General features: G+C 40.1%; 1 protein-coding gene across 2 annotated transcripts in view; it reads left to right on the plus strand.

Annotated features, from left to right (window-relative positions):
- Positions 1–1479: 1479 nt before the first annotated feature.
- LOC119722115 (mitogen-activated protein kinase kinase kinase 4-like) overlaps positions 1480–23094 on the plus strand; it is a 29773-nt gene continuing 8158 nt past the window's right edge. The window contains exons 1-15 of one of the 2 annotated variants that reach the window (XM_038192143.1): positions 1480–1818; positions 2658–4776; positions 5387–5538; positions 10257–10368; positions 11819–11977; positions 13029–13186; positions 13915–14022; positions 14721–14820; positions 14959–15042; positions 16576–16851; positions 18208–18357; positions 18938–19099; positions 19799–19932; positions 20373–20454; positions 21181–21256. In XM_038192143.1, the coding sequence (XP_038048071.1) occupies positions 1817–1818; positions 2658–4776; positions 5387–5538; positions 10257–10368; positions 11819–11977; positions 13029–13186; positions 13915–14022; positions 14721–14820; positions 14959–15042; positions 16576–16851; positions 18208–18357; positions 18938–19099; positions 19799–19932; positions 20373–20454; positions 21181–21256 (3874 nt within the window). In that variant the 5' untranslated portion in view covers positions 1480–1816. The remainder of the gene's footprint in view (positions 1819–2657; positions 4777–5386; positions 5539–10256; positions 10369–11818; positions 11978–13028; positions 13187–13914; positions 14023–14720; positions 14821–14958; positions 15043–16575; positions 16852–18207; positions 18358–18937; positions 19100–19798; positions 19933–20372; positions 20455–21180; positions 21257–23094) is intronic. The other variant, XM_038192142.1, reaches the window with a different exon arrangement.

The raw sequence follows: 23094 nt of genomic DNA on the forward strand, positions 1-23094 counted from the left end.
AAAAGAAATTGTAGTTTTATTCTTAAAAAAATTGTTTATTAAAGGGAATGTACATCATTGGCTTTTGCTGTAATTTTCAGATATGAACTATTTGAGGGGTTAGTATAATAGATCAAATATTGTTACTCTGACATGTTTGAAGTTTTGTGTTCGAAAATGCTGGAAAAACTAAGAAAAACAATAATGTTCAAGTAGTCTGGTTCCTTGACTCCACTAAAGATAAAATGGATCAATTTATAAATGCCGGAAAATTGTAAGGTAAGGGAACCAGTCTAGCTGGCCTGCACCCGTTCATGAACATGTAACTAATAGCAAACAAAATTTGGACTGAAAAAAGTGTAAAGTTGGAGCAGTAGTTGAAAAATAGTTAGGTTTTTCCAACGGTGGTCGGCCGACCACCGTTGGAAATGTATACAAAAATACAATTTTCTTGAAAATGACTTCACACCAGGTGCCATAATTTTACAGGATGCTCTAGACTGTCATTTACCAACATCCTAGTACGGTATTTCGTAAAAACATGGTAGTTTTATTTTTCGATGTTTGCAAATGTTGTATATTCCCTTTAAAATGTAGGGGGAAAAATTTAAAATATCAGTATGCATGCATTTGGCTTTATTTTTTTATTGTACATGAATGAAAACATAATCAGACTTCTATATGTATTATAACATTCTGGGTTTTTTAGGGGGGGGGGAGTTGTAGAATTTTTTGGGGGGTAATTTGACATTTTGATCTGATGAAATTATAATGATATTTTATAAAAACCATCAGATCAGTGCAATTTGTCAACTGAATTTGACATGTGCTTTTATACAATACTTTTCTTTTTGCAAATTACTATGGTTTGTATTTTCATTTAAAAGTTAAAATCAAATATTCAATCAATTTTCCGTAAAAAGGCAAGTCATCTGAAGTAAAGTCAACTGAATGTAATAAATAATACAATTATTTAGAAAATTTTTTTTAATCGTTTATGAAATTATGCAAAATCGTAAATGAAGCTTTAACAATAAAACCTTGGAAAACAGTTGTAATTCACAAATTAATTGGTTTTCTTTTCCATATTTATTTTGGTGTTTTTTAGTATGTGGTTAAAAAAAATTAAATCTGATTTAAAAAGATTTGCATTCATGGCAGAGATCTAGTGAAGCATTGTGTATGTTTATATTTTTATAACACAGATTCTGCGAAGAACCGGTAATCAACATTCAATAAAGTCCTTCAGTAAAATCCTTTACTCATTATATCGGTATATCACTACATAAACAAAACAATAACAATTAACATCATAAATACTGAATAACACTTTTCCAAATAATATTTTTACTCATATCCTGATGTTTGTTGTACACGACCCTCACCTTTTTTCAAAAGATTTCACCTTTTCAACAGATTTCGTATTGTATGTAGTTGACCGACCTTCACAGAACAGAAGCCTTTAATTCTCTGCACTTCCTCTTTCGAAGTGCGTGCGCTTTCCGTTTAGGAACTTCTCTGTGTGCATGTGAGCGCTTTTTGCGGATTACAAGTTCAGCATTTCACCAATCAAGCAGAACACCGCTTGTCATGACGTGTGTTTTCAGCAGGTTGAAAACCTGATTGAAAAATATTTATACAAAATTCGCCGATGAGGATATTTAATATTATATCCCGATCGGGAGTACTTGTATGTTACTCCGTGCTAGCTGCTGTTGAACGGGGTATTTGCCAATATATCTCGACTGGGATTACCTTTGTACGACTGCAGGCGATGGCGTGAAGCGAACTGCGCTGACACGACGGGCGGAGTAAATGCTTGTTTTTCTCAGTCAAAATGTAAGTGATCGCTCGTGGAATTTTGTTGGCACTTAGAAACTTGCAGTGGGCCAGTGCGGGAAATTTTTCGAAGGGTGACGAAGTGTAGAAATTGTAATTTGTTTGATCGATGTAGGCTAGGATAAATCTGATTGCGCCGGGTTTAGTGTGCCTTTGCTGCCCAGTTTCCGGACGTGTTGTTTCTATGGTGTTTTTCACTAATTTCAGTGTCAAACTAGGCCTATAATAGACTGGTGGAATTATTGTTGATATTATTATTGTTGATGTAGTATTAAGTTTCAGGGCTCCATAGTTAAGGAATTATTGACCTACTGTCACAAAAATGCTTGCACTTTGATTTGAATGGAAACAAAATATTGTATTGGCAATGTTACTAGTCATGTGGGGGCGGGCTGACATCATCCGATGAAAACAACTATTCATTTGCACCCCAGTTTTCATCGGTTGCTGTGTCATAGCACTGTTTTACCATTCAGCACTCCAGACTCGAGAACCATTGAGTTTCAAGAACATAGGTCTGGGAGCTAGATAAGCCAATGTACAAAATTCCCGGATGTCTGCGCCCACCTATTCAGATGCTTCCATGTTGGTTGCTGAAAATGAAGATTTGCCCAAGTTTTAAGTCAATTTTTGTCAATTGAAAATGAATGCATGTTGTTTGATAAATCAATTATTGCATTGGCATCAAAGATCAGTGTTCACTGATTTTAAGTTTTGAAATTGAAAAAAGTGCCTTTTTAAAAACTTCTTGTTGAGTATTACAGTAGGCCTATCATGTACCACATAGAATGCAAAAGGCATCATTGCTAAGAATAGGAAATGGTTTGTAATCTTTACAGGGATGACGCAAACGGCTATGCAAATGGCGATTTGCCCGATGACATCCAATTCCACCATCACCATGACAACATCTCGGACCCCTCGGACCCAAACAGCAGTCTTGAAGATGCTGGAGATGTTGAAGTGGAACCCGTCACAATGAACCATGCACCCAGTAACCAGCATGGGAACGCAACAAGAGAGTACATCCCGATTCCTGAAGATGACAACGTCAGTTCGTTTGACAGTGATCCTAGCTACTGGGCGGGGACAACACCCCCACGCAATCACCGAGAAGAGAAGCGGCAGCACCTGCGATCCCGCCAGGCGCCAAAGCCTCCACGACTGGTCATCCCCAGACGAGAGTCGCGAGACAGCGTCCCAAAGACTTTCAACACGGGACCCCGTAGGAGTCTGGTGAAGATGGACAAAGTGGAAGAACGAGAGGCGTTTGTCGATCCGGTGCTGGGAAGCACAGCCATGCAGCAGAAACGGAAGAGTATTACAATCGAACGTAACCAGCAACGAGAGTACAAGCATAGTGCTATCACCTTTGAGGGCACTGAGGTTCCCAACGTTGCTGTACCTCTGAACACATTCCTGGATCCTCTACCATCCCCAGTTGTGAAAGTAGATTCTAATATTTTCTTCCGCAGCCTGAACACACAAAGTGAGTCAAAGGTGAGTCAAAGTCCCCCACCCTCTCCGAAGAGATCAAAGTCCAAGAAACACTCCATTGGAAAGTCCTACTGCTCGGAAGATCGCATCTCATTCCACAAGATTTTCTCCGAGATGATTCGCATCGGCAGCGCCAAGAAAGAAGGGAGCATGGATGGCAAGAATTTTGTGGGATGGCAGGAGAATTCACATCATAATGACACAGTTCCCATGGCCTGGAACCAACTCTTGTGGTTAGAGTTGAAGGCGTCTCAGAATGGTTTAACAATGCTGCAGGAGGACCAGAGGCTTGTGGAGGCTCGGGAGATGATTTCCAGCATCCTCCAGGCAATTCTCATTTTCAAGTTCATTGCCTCGCCCTCAAAGAGCAGAGGTCCAACAAAATGTACCCTGAAACGTTACCCAAGAACTCGCATGCTGTCATCCACCACTGGCCTGGAGAACACGAATCAAGGTGACACGGGATCAGACTCGGACCGAAGTGTCCAGAGCCAAGATGAGCCGCTCAAGACCTGTAATGCCTGCAGCACACCTTTCATTAATCGCCGTGGTAGTGTGGACAGTATCGGCATGTGCATGCCACTCAGTGCCGCATTAACAAATTACATCCAGAGCACACGGCAGGCCTGGAAGCAGGTCACAAGTATCATGGAGCAGTTGGAAGAAGCCCGACAATTATACCCAACACTAAGGGCGCTTCAGAACGATTACCCACTCTACAGAATGGTGGGATTCAGTAAGCGCATTGAGACACTTTGCTTGTGGTTGAACATCACCAGCGATCTCAACCACAAGCTAGAGCAGGCTGCCTTAATGCTGGGAGTCATTGACATCGAAGGTGTTTTTTGGCCCTTTATACTCGAAGAAGAGCCAGATGAGGAACAAGTCACTCTAAATGAAATACATACCACCCAGAAGGCGGAAGCTGGTGTCATCAAACCACATGCAAGACGGTTATTCGACGTCAAGGAAGCTTCCAGCTCTATTGACTCAACAGACACGGAAGACACCACAATTGAAAAGGAGGTCGAATCTCCACCACCACTAGAAATAAACGACAAAGATGTACAGGTACCCAAAAAGAGAACTCGATCAGTGACCTTTGACATCCAAGACTCGGACAGCAATGATGTTGACGATGATGCTGACGATGAACGCGAAGCCTCACCAAGAATCTACTCTGAACACAGCACGCCAACAGGCAAATCACCCGTGACGGATGAATCACCTCGACTTGGTCGCATCTTCAGCCAGTGCCATTTCAGCTTTGACTACAACTCAGCCACGTCCATGTACCGGCCGTTTGTTGACCGGAGCCTGAAGCACAGCGGCCTGAGACGGATGACCGACATGCTGTACATCCTTCTCGGCAAGACGCTGCAGAGAACCAAACAGGTTCTTCAGAAGCCCACATTCGTGGAGGGTACCTTTACACCCAGGCGGAAGCACAGACCAAGCAGTGTAAGAAAGTTCTAAAAATTTAGCTTGGTTCTTAGACAAACGACCACCCAATTCTCTTCAATTGATTCAGAATGGCTATTCACTGGCAGTCTTTTCATTCATCTGGTCTTCACAATGGGCCGGATTGGGCCCATTCATTAGCGTTTTGAATCTGCCAAAATCCACCAATTTTGTCATGCAAAAAATGTTGGTGTCCTGAGTCCATCAGAATCCACCAGTGAATCCATCAGAATCCACCAGTTTAGTACATATATCTCGTACACACCAAACATATAGCCCAAGTAGTTGAGATCCTGAATCCATCAAAGTTCCCCAACTGCTCAATATGGAGGTATCCTGAATCCATCAAAATCCTGCAGTACCCCTAGGCTTACTGTCCTGAATCCATCAAAATCCCTCAACTTTTTCGATATGGAGGTATCCTGAATCCGCCGAAATCCTCCAAAACAGGGGTGTGGATTTTGTTGGATTCAGGTACGTTGGGGTTAAAATGAGAGAAAACAGGTAACCATATGATTAATGATCAGAATACTTTTGAAGCATTTCTAGAATTTATAACCAACTTTGTAATCAACAAGTTCATCAACTGGGAATTGTTTTCTCTCATAAGGTTGATTTTGATTCGGTCTCTGGCCATCCACTCCCGTTCACCAGCCCCATAACGGAGGAGGCAGCCCAAATAGGACAGCAACAGTACGATATCCTGTCAACGCACGGAGCCTGGAGCGAGGCCTTCATAGCCATGGGGTTACCTTCATTCACGTGAGTACAAGCCCTCTGGCACTATTTACGCCCTCTGGCAAGTATTTACACGTAAACCCCGCAAAAAAGGAAGTCCACGCTCATTGGAGGGGTTATAACTTCTAATCGTCGTACGATAACGTCATTTACATAGACCTTTGAGGATGTTGTTAGCTATATTTTGATACCCCGTTTGCTACCAAAGACTGTAAATCATCCAACATTGACAATGGTTTATGAAAAATGATGCAGTTTGAAAAGTTGCACATTTAAAGAGTACGCAGGTGGAATTTGCTGCGTGATTATGGTGCACTGCCCGAAGCGAACATGCACTGCCCGAATCGAACGGCAGGGAATATCGATTACACGGTGCTTGTATGCATGGGAGCACACTCAATCGAATTACCCGCGCTTTGTTCGGGAACTGTGTTTTTGATAGGGGCTGATTACGGACATGTGTGTTTGTGCTTAGCAATTTCTCCTCGCATAATCGACTTTTCAAACTGCATCATTTTTCATAAACCGTTGTCAATGTTGGACGATTTACAGTGGAATCTGATGAAATCTGGTTGTGTAAAATTAAGTTGGCTTCAAAATAATGGTCTTTTTATTGACAGATTCTATTATTCTATGATTTACTAGTGGTGGGAGAAATCAGAGATTTCAAAATTCGGTTATCCTAATTTGTTTTAAACAGACTAGCCGTTGTCTTTATTTTAACCGGGCGTTTCAATCCAGCTCACAAAAAGTGACGAGTGAGGTGCCACATGAAATGCCCTCCCAATGACTGGGTATAGTGTGCAGGATTCCATGACCACTGGGCCTTTACAAAACACTCCAGAGCTGTAATGTTGTAAGAAATGGATGGGCACTCTCTGATAAGTCGAATGGGCAGGCTATTCACATACCAAGAAGACCACTAGCAAGTGAATGCAGTTATGCGCCTATCAATTGTCTCTTATTATTATTTTTTAGCCCGCGTAGCAAATTGTTTTCGTTAGCCCGTGTCACAAAAAATGGAAGGTTTCCAAAATAACATAGTAATAATAAGGAAGTCTTAGGCCTATATAGTGCACGTATCTACCAACAATTAGTACTCAAGGCGCTGGAAATTATGTTGATTATTAGAGACGGGTAAATGAAGTACATGTACATGAGAAATATGAGACCCATTATGTAGCACCTTTAGAAGGGTTTACAAGGTGCTGCGGCGCATTAAACATTAATTGAAACTGAATGGTGGAATTCAAACCGAATGTTACAAAATCCAGATTTAAATCCCACCACTTGTATACCTCATATTTATGATTGAAGTAAAGTATGCGTAGCAACACTTTCCACTTGCTTTGTAAGCTTTCTGTAGAAAAAGGTGATAAATATCCAATCATGTACAGTGGAGGTATTTCAAGGGCGCCTTTTGCCCTAGTACTCCGGAACAACTCGTGATAGTATATCCTGGACCTATATGTACAACCTTGCAGTCAATGCTGGGCCAGGAAATGTCAAAAAGGAAGTCAAATGTTCAGATGGTTTAACAATTTTTTTGTGTAAACACTGAATATGTACATGTGAAAGAGTGCAAAACAGTATTTGTAATATCAACCCACTATAGTGCCTCTACCGTCCCAAACCGCCCTGCCTGTCACTCACTGTAACGCCTGAAATCACCCAAGCGTTGTATGGATTAATCAGTGAATTAACATAATGTAATTTAAATGTTATACAGGTGGTAATAGGTTCATAACCCTCACCCTCTTTTAATCCTTCAAAATCAAAATTTTGGAGAATTTTTGAGGATTTTGGAGGATTGGATGCCAAAAAGTGTCAGTTGATTTTGGAGGATACATTGTGTCAAGGTCTTAGGCTGTGCCCTACAGGTGCATCGTTTACGTGTATGTTCAGCCATGCCTAATTGAGCCCTACATTATACTGAATTAATAGCAACCGCACCAATGCTGGATATCATTGGCACTGCCTCAACATATTAACAGTGATTGTTGGAGGGTTGTGAAGGATTGAGGAGGATTTTGAGGGATTGAGGAGGATTTTGAAGGATTGAGGCAGTGGTCATCCCACCAAATTCAAGAAACAACAGATGATTTTTGAGGATTGAGGCTGAAATTATCCAAATTGATCACATACGGTTGCAGTTGGAGGAATTTAGAGATTATAGAGCATGGATCCTAGCCAAAAGGGCCTACATGTAGGTGGTTAGAGCTGAAGGAATACGTATTTGAACAGATTTTGACAAGAATAGGTCGCTCTCAAAGACAGCCAACTCTGTAGGAGAACTGCAATTGCGTATTTCACACAATCAAGCACAATTTGTGCAGTGTTGAAAATGTTCCAAACACACACGCTAGTCGCTCAAAATGTGTTTGAAATATGACGCAGCCGATGCGCGTTATGCAAGTTGACGCTCAAAATTAAATGCCGATGCACGTGGCTGGTCTGTAGGAAATGATGTCATTTGAGAGAGACCTATAGGGCAGATTTTAATTTCATAAAACAATTTTTTTTTCTCAACTAAATAGGCCTGTATTTGCTGGTAACCAACCAAAATTGTATTCAATGTACAATGCGACTGGTTCTCAGCATTTTTTTTTATTGATCAACTGAATTCGTTAAGCAATATATATTACATACTGTCCAATGAAACCGGCATCTATCACAATCCACAGTGCTTGATACATCTCTGCAGAGCTATATTTTTGCAATGAAATCAGGATACAAGTTTATTAAACTTAATTATACTTTGGCATTTTTTCTGGACAGACTGTTTCGTATGTATAAATCTTAAAAAATGTTAACTGTTAGTAGGGTGTGGTGCTTCTTTTTTTTTTTTTTAACCTGGAGTGCATGGCACCAAACCTGTCAAAAACGTATCTCGTCTTTGAACAATGTGGTTATTAAGTACTGGGCTATAAGAAAGACTTACGATAAAAAATATTGTACAAATTTAAAGAAAAAGGTATACAAATGCAGCAGCGCCAGCAATGAGAACCTACCGGTACCAGCAAAATTAACATTTAGAGTTTATCATGTACACATGCATAACACTGCATATCATTGAAAAAAAGATAAAAGACTCATATTTTTATCATTTACAATATTAGTTTTGGAGATAATATAAAATTACGGTAGTCAGGTTGGCGCCAGTTGTAATTTTCTTGCCTGTGACCTTTAGTGAGTCCAAGGTGAAATCCCAGCACGTGCAAAGATTGAAATGTCCGTCAAATTTTATGTCTGTCTGGATTTTCAAAACTGATTCTAGTGCTTGAAAGGGAATATACAACATTTGCTTTCGCTGTAATTTTCAGAAATGGATGGATTTGGGGGGTTAGTATTTTACAGCAAATATTGCTACGCTGACTTCATTGAAGTTTTAGATTCATAGATGCTGGAAAAACCAAGAAAAACAATCATGTTCTTGTAGTCTGGTTCCCTGACCCCACTGAAGATGAAAAGGAGTCATTTATAGACGTCGGGGAATTGTAAGGTCAAGGAACCAGTCTAGCTGGCTTGTAGCTTGTACCCGTTCATAGGTGTGTAATCGATTTAAAAACAAAATGCAGACTAACTAAATATGATAAATTGGAAGCAGTATTTGAAAAAAAGCCAGTTTTTTTTCCAACGCTGGTCAGCCGACCAGCATTGGAAATTGATAAAAAAATACTAAATAATGAAAGGTTTGCGGAAACACCATGTGCGAATAATTTCTCAACTAAGAGAATGGTTCTGAGAAGAACCAGAGGTATAAACTCGATGTTCCAGTCAGTACGCTCTGACCGTCTTCAGGAGAGTTTATACCTCTGGTTCTTCTCAGAACCATTCTCTTAGTTGAGAAATTATTCGCACGTGGTGTTTCCGCAAACCTTTCATTATTTAGTATCTCCACCATGCAAAGCCTCAAATCTTACTTAAAAAAATACTACTTTTCTTAAAAATGTCAGCGCACCAGGTGCCATGATTTTACAGGATGCTTTAGGCTTTCATTCACTAACAGTCCAGTAAGGTATTTCGTGATAATGTGTTAGTTTTGTTTATTGATGTTTGCAAATATTGTACATATTCCCTTTAAATGCAGGAAATGTTCCACTAAGTTTGTATAGTAATGACGAAGACTAGACAAGCCTAGTACAGCTAGTCCAAGAGTGCACACAATTCCATTCAATTGATTCAGAATGGCTATTCACTGGAAGTCTTTTAATGCATCTGGTATACACAATGGGCAGGGTTTAGCCCATTCATTGGCTTATTAAACGTTCTATGCAAAACATTCTGTGCCAATTTGTCCTTTCAGTCAAAACCAATCAAGTGATTGTTTAAAAGAGCTCACTGCCTATGTAAAGCACGATTGACTGGCTGTGACTGAACTGGATACAGCTATGCTTTGACTGTAGGTGATTGATAAAGACTGTTGGCGGAATTTGACTAGTCAGAGTGCTTAGTTGAAATATGATCTGATTGTTGGTGACTAGCCTGTGTAGAAGGCATGGCAGGGGAAGTGGATGGAAATTTTGACTCTCTGTGACTGTTCAAACAGCAGGAGGGTTAATCTCGCAGACTCACTGTCATCAAGTCAGTCAGTGAGATATGTGTAGGCACAATTTATATAAAGTCTATGTACATGTATCCGTATATTGTAGGAACATACATGTATTTTGTCTGCATTCATGCTTAATTCCATGTACCTCATTATAACAATCTCTTTCCTTTTTGATTCCTGTATTTCCCAGGCCTGCCTATTTGTTTCTGTTGAGAATCCCCCTGGATGTAATGCATGAGTGTCTACGTTTCCGATTGGAACACAAACCAGCAGTGGATCCCTCAGCTCATAGCATTCAGCAGGTATAGATTGAGGGAAAAACCCATTGTAAAATGTGGTGTAGTCTAAATAAAAGTACAATGGATAGTTTCCTTTTTTGCACATTCTTCGGACCGAAAGCAACAACATTGCTCAAAATGTTAAGAAGGCTGGATAAGGCACAAAAAAAAAAGTCTCCCATTTCTGGTATGCGTGCGCGTCGCTGTAGCCATGCGCATTGGCAAAATGAAAAAAAAAAATTTCAATGAAAGATGATGTCTCAAAACTGCCTAACTCACTGGTTTGACTGGAATCCTGCTGCTGCACAATTTTAACGTGTTTTTAGATGGGGTTTCGATCGAGAATAAGCTTTATGTGGCCTCTCTGGACCTTCACATATTTGCACTAAGTTTAGTTGGGCACCATTTGCAGTAATCAGCCAACATTTGAAGAAAAAAAATGCATCGCCACACCACTTTGGGCAAGCTCCCTACCAGAAACCGGAGACTTTTTTTTTTTTTTTTTTGGCTTAACAACTAACCTGTTGAAATTTAAGCTTGTGGATATTATACATTCTGAGAAATCAGAAAAAAAAACCTATGCATAATTTTTTTTAACTTGTGAAGTTTCCATCACATGTATTGAACCAGGCCCTCTCATGATACATTTCCTAAAGTAGCAATTGGGACATGATTCTCATTCAGGCAGTAAGGATTCTGGCGATTATTGGCATGGATCTCTATTTAACAATTGTTGACTGCTGTGATGTGGGATATGACGTTTTTAACACCCGAGGGGCGTTATCCCACATCACTGCAGTCAACAATTGTTTTGTTATATTGTGCCAATAACTCAAAAAGATAAGTGGTTGTAACTTACTGTGTGAGAAACTAATCAAATCACCGCAATGCAACCTTTGATAACTGAAGGTTTTGATGTCCTGCCGGACATGAGACTGAGCATTTGACGTTAAAGTTCTCATTGTGCAAAGCTAGTGCGCCGGCAGATTCAACATGTGCGCGCAACTTTCGCAATGCACGCAGTTCAATATCATCCTTAGTGTGGGACATGCATTTTTATTGTCCGGACATGTGGCCGTTCTAGACCGATGAAATTACAGTATCCAAGCACACGATATAACAATACTGATTTCCATACACTTGCCTACTTTGTGGGGTAGACCTGAGCCCATATATGGATTTAACATGTATCCGGGGATGCCTTGATTATTAAAACCACCTTCAATGCTAGTTTCCTTCCAAACGATACCATTTCAGGCAGAATAATTTCACAGAATATTTGATACCTGTCCTATTCTCACTTTGAGCAAGGTTTTTCTATCATTAAATTGGTAGGTACTTTTCCGGGTAATCGCAAATGATCCTACGTTGTTTTAACTCATCTCAGTTCAAGTATGCAAAGATGTATTCAAAATCACAAAACCTGCAGTTTTCAGTGCTAACATATATTTGTTTTTCCCCCTTAATTTTGCAGCTCATTTATGAGTGCAAGGAGGTTATTCGTTCGTCAGTACATATGAAGCAGTATTACCAGAGTATGGCTAGCGCTGTCATGCCGGACGACACCAAGGCCCAAGAACACGCCGAGAGCGACATTGAAGAGTATGAGAACGATCTTCAAGAAATGCTCAGGGTAAGTGATGAAGATTTTCTCCGATGACTTCAAGATTTCAAAATTGGCGGCCATCTTGGAGGGCATCATTTGTTGTTTAAATTCATTAGCAATGAGTGCACAAAAGGTTCACTCATACATATCCCACAAAAACAAAGGCATTGCCCTGTACAAGGGCTGCTATGCATAAGATCTATTATATGTGATATTGTCAGAAAAAAAGTCTTCCCAGCCGCTGGTTGAAAATTGTTTTTTTTTTACCCTAACCCCTTGGGCTCTTTTACCAGAAAGTATCCTGAATCTGCCAAAATCCATCAATTTTGCCATGCAAAAAAATGTTGGTGGCCAGTGAGTCCATCAGAATCCACCAGTTAGGCGGGAGTAAATCTGTTGAGATCCTGAATCCGCCAAAGTCCCCCAACAGCTCAATATAGAGGTATCCTGAATCCTGCAGTTCCGCTAGGCTTACAATCCTGAATCCATCAAAATCCCCCAGTTTGTGCAGTAATGGAGGTATCCTGAATCCGCCGAAATCCCCTGAAACAGGGGTGTGGATTTTGATGGATTCAGGTACGTTAGGGTTAAAAATATTGTTAAAAATAATGACTGTTTGATTTTTGAAAATGGATGTCCTTGGCAAAATTATGTTCATTTCAATTTTATTAATTTTTTTTTTAGAGTGGCCTAATATTTTAGCCTTAGCAAGGACTACTTCAGTTTGTAGCAGTTTTATTGATTTTCAATTTTCCAAAAAGTTAGATGGCCATTTCAGCCATGACTTTTTTTTCCCCTTCGAGAAAGATTCGCCAGGGTTGAAATATCTCTCTAACGTTTTTGATTTCATTTTTGTATATTTCAGGTCAATTCAGTCAGTGAGCAGTTTGCGGCAGTCTTATTAATTTTTTTCATTTTCCATTTGAACGACTCTGTTTTAACAAGACATATTTAGGATCACAAATTTCCAAAGAAAAACCTGAAAGTGTTACCCCTAGATAGTTTTTTAGCCATATCAACATCTGCCAAGAAGCATATTTTTTACAGAACTCAACAAATATTTCATCGTTTATTGCAGTCCTACTTTGAGTACCTGCACAGTTGGATCCAGATGCTGCAGCGGCTACCACAAGCCTCCATCAGCCTCAAGAACATCCTGGATGACGAGTGGGACTTCACTAAGGAGATCTGCCCACATGTCAGGGGAGGAGAGGCACAGGCTGGCAAGAGATTCTGGTCAGTTCTAAAATTTCCCAAAGATTGGCCTTCATTTCTCGTAAAAGTAGATCCAATATCGGGTTCTGCCCTTCACCGATACATTTTCTAAACACTGTATACTCAGTGTTGTGCTGAGTGATTGTTAGAAAAAAATTCACAAACTACTCGGGTGGGACTCGAACCCACGACCTCCTGCTTACTAGTGCAGACGTCTGACTTCTCGACCACTGAGCTTGCTTGGTCGGCTGGCTGGTTTGAATTTAAAAACACTGAGTGTTTTATGAAACAACTGCAAAGGACAAAACACAATATTGAATGTGTATCTCCCCCAAATTTTATCAAATAAATAGTGAAATATACAAGCAGACTTTGCCTTGTCGTTGAGCCCAGTTGCCGGAAAATCATAAGTCAATTCATAAAGTCCAATCGCAGGTAACAAGGCGTGACAAGTTCATTGGAATAGCTTGACTTGGGACTTGATGACTTTGTTACTGAATTGTAGTGGACTTGACCACAACTCTCCAAGATTTTATGCGCTAGGGGTTCAGCCTGTAAGATGTTCTGTGTGTCCTTGGGCAAGACACTTTACCACAATTTGCTTCTCTAAATTGCTAAACCTTGAGGGTAGAAATGCTTGCTATACTTGAACGCAAGTTATAGCTTCTCAAGCAACTTTGAAGGACGTAATCATAACTTGAAACAAAGAATTTAGTTTGTGTTGTTTCCTTTCGTTTTTTTTCTCGCAGCATTATGGCCAAGAACGTACTTTTATCCATTGGGGATTATCTGGACGATGGAGTGACTGACGTGAGCTCTAGCCATCAGGATAGCCAATCACATGGAGATACAATGAAGTAAGCAATCGACAGCTTCAAATCATTACCTCTTAAACTCCCAGACCCTTCAAAATCCACCGGGGCCAATTCTGCTTAGCACATCAATTTGCTTAGCAGAGATATTGTGTGCTAAGTACAAATTGGTTACCAGCCAAACCGTCATAGAATGTACATTGCTTGTGGCTGCTACCCAACCGTTTCATGCTGAACACATAAATCTGCTAAGCATATTTCTTGCTTAGCCTCTCCATGCAATTGGAGATTTGGAGGGTTTTGTAGGATTGAGGAAAGTGCAAGTCTCCCCAGTCCACGTTCACTTTTTATGTGAATGTCTTGGTACCAAACACTGACTAGTCTAGTCCCAGACTCCCGTGTTTAAATTTACCCCATTGTTATCTGTGTGCTCAATTAAACAGAAGTTGATGTCAACAATTTCAATTTTATAATAGTCATCAATTCGCAATATTCTTAATATGTTGTAAATTGTAACGCTTTCTTTTGTTTGGAAATGCTCATGTATTGCCTTTGATTGGATGGGCCCAATCAGAACACAAAATCAATGCCAAAAATAGGATGTTACACACGTTATAGATCCTATACATGGTGCCCGGATGTGTGGTATTCTCATAAAATTTCACAGGTTTTTTTAGGTTAACTTGTACGCTCCATTTGTCAAAAACAATTCTTTATAAAGAAATTTTGTTTTGGATTTTCAGGCGAATAATCATCAACTCCTGCAAGCGCTTCAAGTTGATGTTTCACGAAGTTCGGGAGAGAGCGTCTAAGGCTCTGGGGTTTGCCAAGATGCTGAGAAAGGTAAGCGTGACATCTTCAAGTCGTCATAAAATGAACATTTCAGAATTGGATAGGTTTAGCAATTGGCATGTTTTGCCAGTCACAATTAGTGTAAAGTTTTGTTTCTGGTATGACATGCTTTCGCTGTTTTTTTCACAGGATTTGGAAATTGCCGCCGAGTTCCAAAGGACAGTCCCCACAAAGGATCTGCTACGAGTTCTCAAAACTTCAGACCATATCAAGGTGGGTAAAGGGATGACTGGGATCTAAAACTGCTTTAACTGTGGGATGCTGCAGTCCAATGGTTACAGTGTTCGACTCTTGTGCCGTGGTACATGCATGACATGGGTTCGAATTCTGACTGTGGGAATATGGTGCTTGTGCTCTTGAGCAAGGCACTTTACCATTATTGCTTCGTCCTTCGGATGAGAAGTAAAGCCGTAGGTCCTGTATGTTTGTGTAATGCATGTTAAAGAACCCAGTAACACTTATCGCTAAGAGAAGGGGTTTGCCCGGTGTTTCTGGCCGTGGCTGCAATATGCACTGCAGCACCTTGTTAACCATAAAGGTGCTGCATAATGGGTCTCATATTTCTCAACAACTTCATATACCTGTCTTTAAATATAGACATAATTTCCAGCGCCTTGAGTACCTAATTGTTCGTAGTAAATGCACTATATGAGAGTCAGGTTTTAATTAATTTTCTGTGGTCTCTGTTAGAACTCTGTGAATTAATATCTGTGAATTGCATAACCATGATATTGAACTTGAAAAGAAATTGGTAAAAAAAAAAATACAAGATGTCAGTCTCCTAATGACAGGCAGAGCATACTGTGAGCAATTTTGAGTTTCCACCTGTTGTCTTCAGAACCACACAGACTCCCAATTTACTCACACAGTGCACCTGCAAACTTACTCTTAGTGGCTCTGTGCGCAAACAGAGAGGGCGCTTCTTTTCACCACTCTCTAGAGCCCAGTGGACATGATACAATGTGTAAAGCCAATTACAGACTTAAATATGTATATGCAAACCGTCAAATCTTTTTAAAAGTTTTACATCTCTGATTTAAGTACTGGGTGAGTAAAAAAAAAAGGAAACCCAAATGTCGGGACTATTCTTTTAGTGAAGTTCTGCATGTATCACTTTCAAAATCTAGGATATGAAAGCCCAATTCATAAGCTCTCTTTTAGTACAAGAATCATTCAAATAACTCATGTACTTTTAAAGTTCTGTCCTCGGATCACAAAGAAGGTGTGCGTTCTTGCAGCAAAACGAAAACAATTCACACACATCCCTTGTGATTTGTTTTCGTTTTGCTGAAAGAACACTTATCCGTTGACAGAACTTTAAAACGGTGGTTGTGTTTAAAATTCCTTAACTTGAAAAGTACATGACTGATTTGAATGATTCTTGTACTAAAAGAAAGCTTATGAATTGGGCTTTCACATCCTAGATTTTGAAATTGCTACATGCAGAACTTCACTGAAACAGTGATCCCGACATTTGGGGATTATTTTTCTGTACTCACCCTGTATGAAACTTGTCAATCTTTGTTGTCTTTTCATGCACATCTATGCCATCTCTTGGTTGGCAATTCCATTGAAAACCAATACTAGGCATGCCTACTTCAGCTGGCCCTGAAAGTCTCGGTTGTGGACATTATTTATACTCAAGTGACTCAGTCAGTCAGTCAGTCAATTGGGGAGTAAGTCAGTCAGTCAGAGAGAGGGCAGTTTCAAACAAAAGAATAACAAAGAATCTTTTTCTTATATCAGGTTAAAATGGGAGCAGACATCCCCGGCCATCTGATGTTCGTCCCCAAGCATCTCAAGGATGACATCCTGCAGATCTTACAGCTCCTGGATGACCTGTGCGGCCGTGAGGACATGCCTCTCATCCCTAACGATCCTTCCTCCATGGACAGCGTCGGGTACTTGCTCCTCGTCCGATGCAGTGATGGAGGGGAGGATGGTGGTCTACCGGAATGGAAAGAGCCGTGTGTCCATGTCACACCGGACGTGGAAACCACGATAGCTTTATCTGACATACAGGTATGGGTGTACTTGTTCTACATAACTTCTGAGGAGATGTGTTACAGTCACGCAAACGTGTTTGCATTCCTTAGCCAGGCCCTGCAAATGTACCAACCCCAAATGTAACAATAATGCCATACAGGGTGCAAGTTGACCTCAAAATCCTGCAAGATGTTCCAGAATACAGCTCATCCGCACAACATGTGTGACGCTGTGTTTGTTGCTAACTGGGCCCATCCAATCAAGGGCAATAAATGGATGTTTTTGAAAGAATAGGAAGCATTACAATTTACAACATATTGAAAATATTGCAAACTGATGGCTATTGTGAAATTAGAATGGTTGACCTCAACTTCTGTTCAGTCGATCAGGCAGAGAACAATTGGATATATTCAGAGGTGGGAATCAGTGACGAGACTGACATTTTTGGTACCAAGACGTTCACAGAAAAAGTGAACGTGGACTGGTGACACTTAGACGCTCTATAGAAAGGTATTTTCAAAAAGACGATGCCCTGTTTGCCAATTGACCTTCGCCGTTTGTAAGTTAACCACGCCCCTTAGACAATCCTATGGAGTTTTGTACACTAAGTTTTGTTTGTCTCAGATTTTGCACGTTCCGCATCCATTTGTTTATCGTGTAACTGGACAATATTTCACAAGCTGCATTGACGCGATTTTCACGCGATTCTACCGCGATAGGCCAATCCTACAAATGTCACTGTTTGGATAGCAGCTTTTAGAATACTAAAAAAATAATGTATTGTTACTGGAACTGAAATGATACTTGCATTTTTGCGAGTATCTTGTATTTTTTTCTTCAAGTAAAGCTGCTTTGTTCTCAAAAGATTTGTTTTCTCCCTGCTTGAAAGTATAGGATGCTATCTAAGTCATACGATTTTTGTAATTATTTTAAAATCTTCAGTTTTACAACAAGTACAAACAGAAGTGTTGTAAAGTAGTCTCAAAAATTTAACTGACTTTTTCCGTTGAGTATTGACATTCACTGACACAGTTCATCTGCATAATAATAAAAAACCTGAGATAATAATGCAGGGTGAGATATGTCAAGGTTTTTTTTTCCTGATTTTAGAATTTTGTTTTAACCCTTTGAAATATGGAATTTTTGGGATTTTACAATAAAGGTCAATTTTCCATTAATAGGGTATATAAAAACAAAAGTAATGGGTATTTTACGAGAGAGTTATCAGTATTAATTAGTCAAGCAGTTGCTAATGAAAAATTTCCCCGGAACATGTCGGTATCAGATGCAGAGCGTCTTTCGGACAAAGTGAATGATTATATCCGCAACTTATCCAGAACTTGTGCCGGATGTCATTCTAGAGTTTTGATGTGTCTTCTTTTTTGTCTTTAGGTGAAGAGCTTACTTCTTGTCGTCAACCATTCCTCCCAACTTCACGGCCAGCGGAAGGCATTTGAGCGAGCCGTGGGCAAGGCTGTGACACTGACAAGTGATCAGACGTCAAGTCATAACACCATCGCAGAGGCACTGGATGAATTAAAGGTACAACCTACTTCAAGTCACGTCTCAAAAGTTTAATTCAAAGTTATGTTTAGGCTAAGGAGCCACTATTTTTTTAAAGTTATTTACTCTGTGACATTAATTGTCAGATTCAGAATGGCTTGAAGGCTGGCTCATTTCTACTTCCTTGCATAGTTTCCTCTTTTTCTTTTATTTTCAAATAACTACATAGGGAAAATGACTTGGTGCATTTAATCATCTGAAAGTGAACAAAGACATTGACTGGAAAGGGGTTTGAAACTGCGACCGTTTGATTGCTGTACCAGTGCTCTACCAACTGAGCTATACAGCCCTATGTTGGCGGTTCCTCAGGTTGTCAATGTCTTTGTTCAAGGGGCGCTAGTCAGAAACCATAAACCTGTGTATGCCATGTATTAAGGGATCACTACCAATTTCTTTGTTGAAGTTTCACATTCTTTTGTTTCAATTTTTAAACAGGTCAGTGTAACAATATTTACTAGAAAATACTAACCCCAAATCTATCCATTTCTGAAAATTACAGCAAAAGCAAACGTTGTATATTACCTTTAACCACCTGTTTTTTTGTTTAAATCCCATCCAGCAAGATGCCCTTGGCCTGTGCCACACCATTGTGCACAACATCAAGCAGGTGGATCAGAACCTAGACATTGATTCTGTCTTAGACATTGAGGAGACCGAGAAGATTAACATGCTGTCTTACTTCAAGGACACCATGCACCAGTGTTTCTCTGTCAGCTTTGATGTGAGTTGCTTTTAATCATTGAATAAACCCCAAGAGAATACTGACGAGGTTTGCTTTAAAACTGAATAAGTGAGACTTAAAGGACTGCAATGGAATTTTTTTATGCAGTCCTTGAAATGTATCATGTGTTCCATTTAACCTTATATTTAATCTTCACACTGCTTTGTTTTTAAGGGCGTTTCAGTGCCTTTTGGGGTTTTATGCTAATGACATTTGCATATTCATGAGCAAAACTGGGTTGTCATTCAAGGCAGAAACTTCAGTTTCACATCTACTTCAGCATAAAAAGTCACCAGAATTTTAGGGGTTTGCTGTGGTTATTTTTCTGCTCTCAGTGGTTCATTGTTGTTAAAGTGTATGACAATAAAACAATGAGAATGCGTCATATGCACTTTTTATGTTTTCACTAAGCAGAATTTTGGGTTTACAATTTGAAGAGAAAAACCCTAATCTGAAGAGTGTGTGCCTAAAGTGACATCACAGCAACAGTGCCCTCGGTTGTCAAAAATCAATCATGTTCCCCTGCCATGCCTTTATACACAGGCTAGTCACCAACAGTCAGGTCACATTTCTTGTTAACAATGTCCATCAACAGACAAAAGAACTAACTGGTAGGTACGGCTGGCTTATCAATCACCTCAGGTCAAAGCATATTCACATTGTGAATATTTCCCCTCTGTTGCCCCCCCCCCCCCCCAGTACCACAAGGAAGTGACACGCCTACTGTCAGGAGAGGCCAGACAGAAACTTGCCGAGTCGGTGCAGAACTTAGCCCAGATGTGGATGAGCTTTGTGCTGGAAAAATGTGAGAGAGGACGGGGCACTAGACCAAGGTATATTTAATTTCCTTACAATATATTTTTCCTTACAAAATTCATTATATTTTGTATGGCAGTATTTTTAACAGAAGTGTTTCCTTTCTTCCCATGTCTTTCTCGGCGTCTGTGAAATTCCACTAATACTGTAGGTGTTGGTGCAAGTGTAGTTGTGGTAATTACTTAACGGAAATTATACACTTTTGCTTAAAGTTGTTGGTTTTAATAATTTGTAAAATGATTAAACCGTTTTTAAATGTAATGTGAATTTGAACAGTCAGTATGTATGGCTCCGAATTTTCAATGGTTTTGATATTCAACGGAATATTTAAAAAAAACACTGACATCATCAGGTTTCTTGAAACTGACTTGTCATTTGAGTAGAATTTGTGTATAAAACTTGTGTTTAGAATTGCCTGTATTTAAGTTTTCTTCTGACTGTGTTGTTATTGAAACAGATGGGCCAACCACGGTATGGATTTTCTGGTAGTGGCCAGCGAACCTCGAAATGTTGCCCAGCTTTCCAATGAGGATTTTGTTGTAAGTATTCACATTCCCAATCAGTCTTGTCCACTTTTAAGAACTTACTCGAACCTCGAACCTCCCAACAACCAGAATGTATTCAATAGCACTGAAAATTGAAGAAACAAAGTACCAAAGCTTTTAAAATGCGCCGTTTTGCTGTCAGCGCGAGTTTACATATTATACATATTAATATTTATCCTGAAGAGCGCCCCCCTAGCGAATGCGGTGTCCAGCTCCCCCCCCCCCCCCCTCTGCTTTTCGAATTTCCACAGCCGGCAATTTTTGGATTTTGATCATCCCCCATATTCCCACTCGCCGACACAGATTTACGCCACTGACTCGGTGGAAAAGATTGCATTGCATCTGGCTCCATACGTCAATGTTTTTGTTACTTATTACTACATGTAATATTAATTTTATTTCTGATAATGAAACCAAGGATTCCTCAACAGCGCCCATGACACTGTAGCCCGCACATTTTGAAGAAACCTATAAAAAGAAGACAATGAAGAAATTACAGTTTTAGATATGGGAGGAAAACCCAAGAAGAAAACATTCCGGGGAGAACCCATGGAATCAGGCAGGGACTGAAAACCCAATCCACATGTGGACCAGGGCAGGAATCGAACCCGGGCCATAGAGGTGGAAGGCGAAGAAAGAACCACTACGCCAACCTGATTCTCTCACCTATTTCAAACTGTCTAAGATTTTCCTCAACAAATCTTGTATTTCTTCTCAAAGGAAATGACCCAGATGATGAACAAGTGCATCACGCACATCATTGGCACTGAAGACAAGTCGTGCTCTGGAAGTCCAGGTAAATGCTGCCATTTCAATCCCTCAAAAACCCTTGATTTGTCAGAAAATATTAAAATACAGCCTCTTCAATCAGGATAACTGCTTTGTATTGTTTTTACCTTCTCCACATAGATTTATGTTCGGCACGTAATTTTTTTATCTAATGGACTTTATATCAAGACAAGACTTTAGTTCTTGTTGTTTAAACTGTGTCCATAAATCACCTGAGAAGGTTGACCAAATTACTGTTGGTCGAAAATCCATTGTACGGGCGGTTTGAATGGTTGATAAAACACCAACTGGTTTTAAACACTTTTTTTCTGGTGTCACATGAATTTTGACTCTTACCAGGGGTGTGAAATCTCAGCTTTAAAGCTGATTTCAGCTTCTTCTTTTTTTTGGATTTCAGCTTTTTTCAGTTGTTTTTCAGCTATTTATATCAGTGGTCACTCACACCCCTGTCTTACCTCTTTGATTTTGGCCGTTTATGCACTGTTAATTGATGACCCAATGCAGCAAGGTCCCACAGACTTTTACACCTGATGCACTGCATTGCATCTGGCAGGGTTAGGTTTAATGCCAGTTCATACTTTGTGCGAATGTGAATGCGAAATGAATTTGGCATCACAAAAACATTCGGTGCGAAATTCGCCCGAGTTAAAATGTGTTCCATTTTTGTAAATTGGCAGCACGACAAACTTGCTGTGATTTAGGGGTCTGCATTTACGGGTAGTACGGAGCCAGGCACCCGATTGAAAAAAACACGCAGTACCCGGGTACCCATTAAACAACTCAACCCCAAAATTAAATCTCAAAATTTGCTGTTCGGATTGTTCACAAAGGTCCGCCTGATAATACTAATACCGGAGTCTTATATAGCACACGTATCTACCAACAATTAGGTGCCGAAATTATGTCGAAATTATGTCTATTATTAAAGACAGGTAAATGAAGTTTATGAGAAATATGAGACCCATTATGTAGCACCTTTATAAGGGTTTACAAGGTGCTGTGGTGCATAATGCAGCCACTGCCAGAAACACCAGGGCAAACCCCTCCTCTTAGCGATAAGTGTTACTGGGTTCTTTAACGTGCATTACACAACACACGGGACCTACGGCTTTACGTCCCATGCGAAGGACGAAGCAATAATGGTAAAGTGTCTTGCTCAAGAGCACAAATACCATATTCCCATGGTCAGGATTCGAACCCATGTACCACGGCACACGAGTCGAACACCGTAACCATTGGACCACAGCACCCCGCCTTGGTGCATCATTACAGCAAGATACAAGTGTGTACAGTGAGCGTTATAGCTTTACGGTTATACGGTGTAAACTTTTACGAGCCTCATAAACGTGAAATATGTTGTGATGTTTTCCCATGAAGTCTGGTTTTCATTTTGAAAATTTTCCCCAAATGACAGTCAAAACCTTTCTTTTCATTGTCTGAGAAGTTACTAAGTAATTTGTAAAGTTGGTACCCGATCCCATAATCTGAAACCAGTTCCTGATGTCAACCGTCGGATACTCGAGTACCTGGTTCCGATGCACAGCCCTAGCTGTGATGTGACAAATTTGGCATTTAGGCCATCAGCCTTGGGGTTTGGTCAGTATCAAATCAGGGCATAAATGATTATAGTGCGCATGCGCAAGGTATACCGCCCCTAGAGTGGTAACAAGCATTTTGATGGACATTTTGAAAAAAAAGGTGATAACACCCAAAAAGCTGCCACCGCTGCAATGCTATCACATATTTTCCAACTCTGGAGGTGTATACCTTGCCAAAAATCGCAATGACGATTATTCCCCTCATTTGATACCGGTGGCCAAAATTTTGAACCGAGGCTGATGGCCT

The sequence above is a fragment of the Patiria miniata genome, unplaced genomic scaffold (assembly GCF_015706575.1).
Source record: "Patiria miniata isolate m_02_andy unplaced genomic scaffold, ASM1570657v1 HiC_scaffold_14, whole genome shotgun sequence".
Lineage (NCBI taxonomy): Eukaryota > Metazoa > Echinodermata > Asteroidea > Valvatida > Asterinidae > Patiria > Patiria miniata.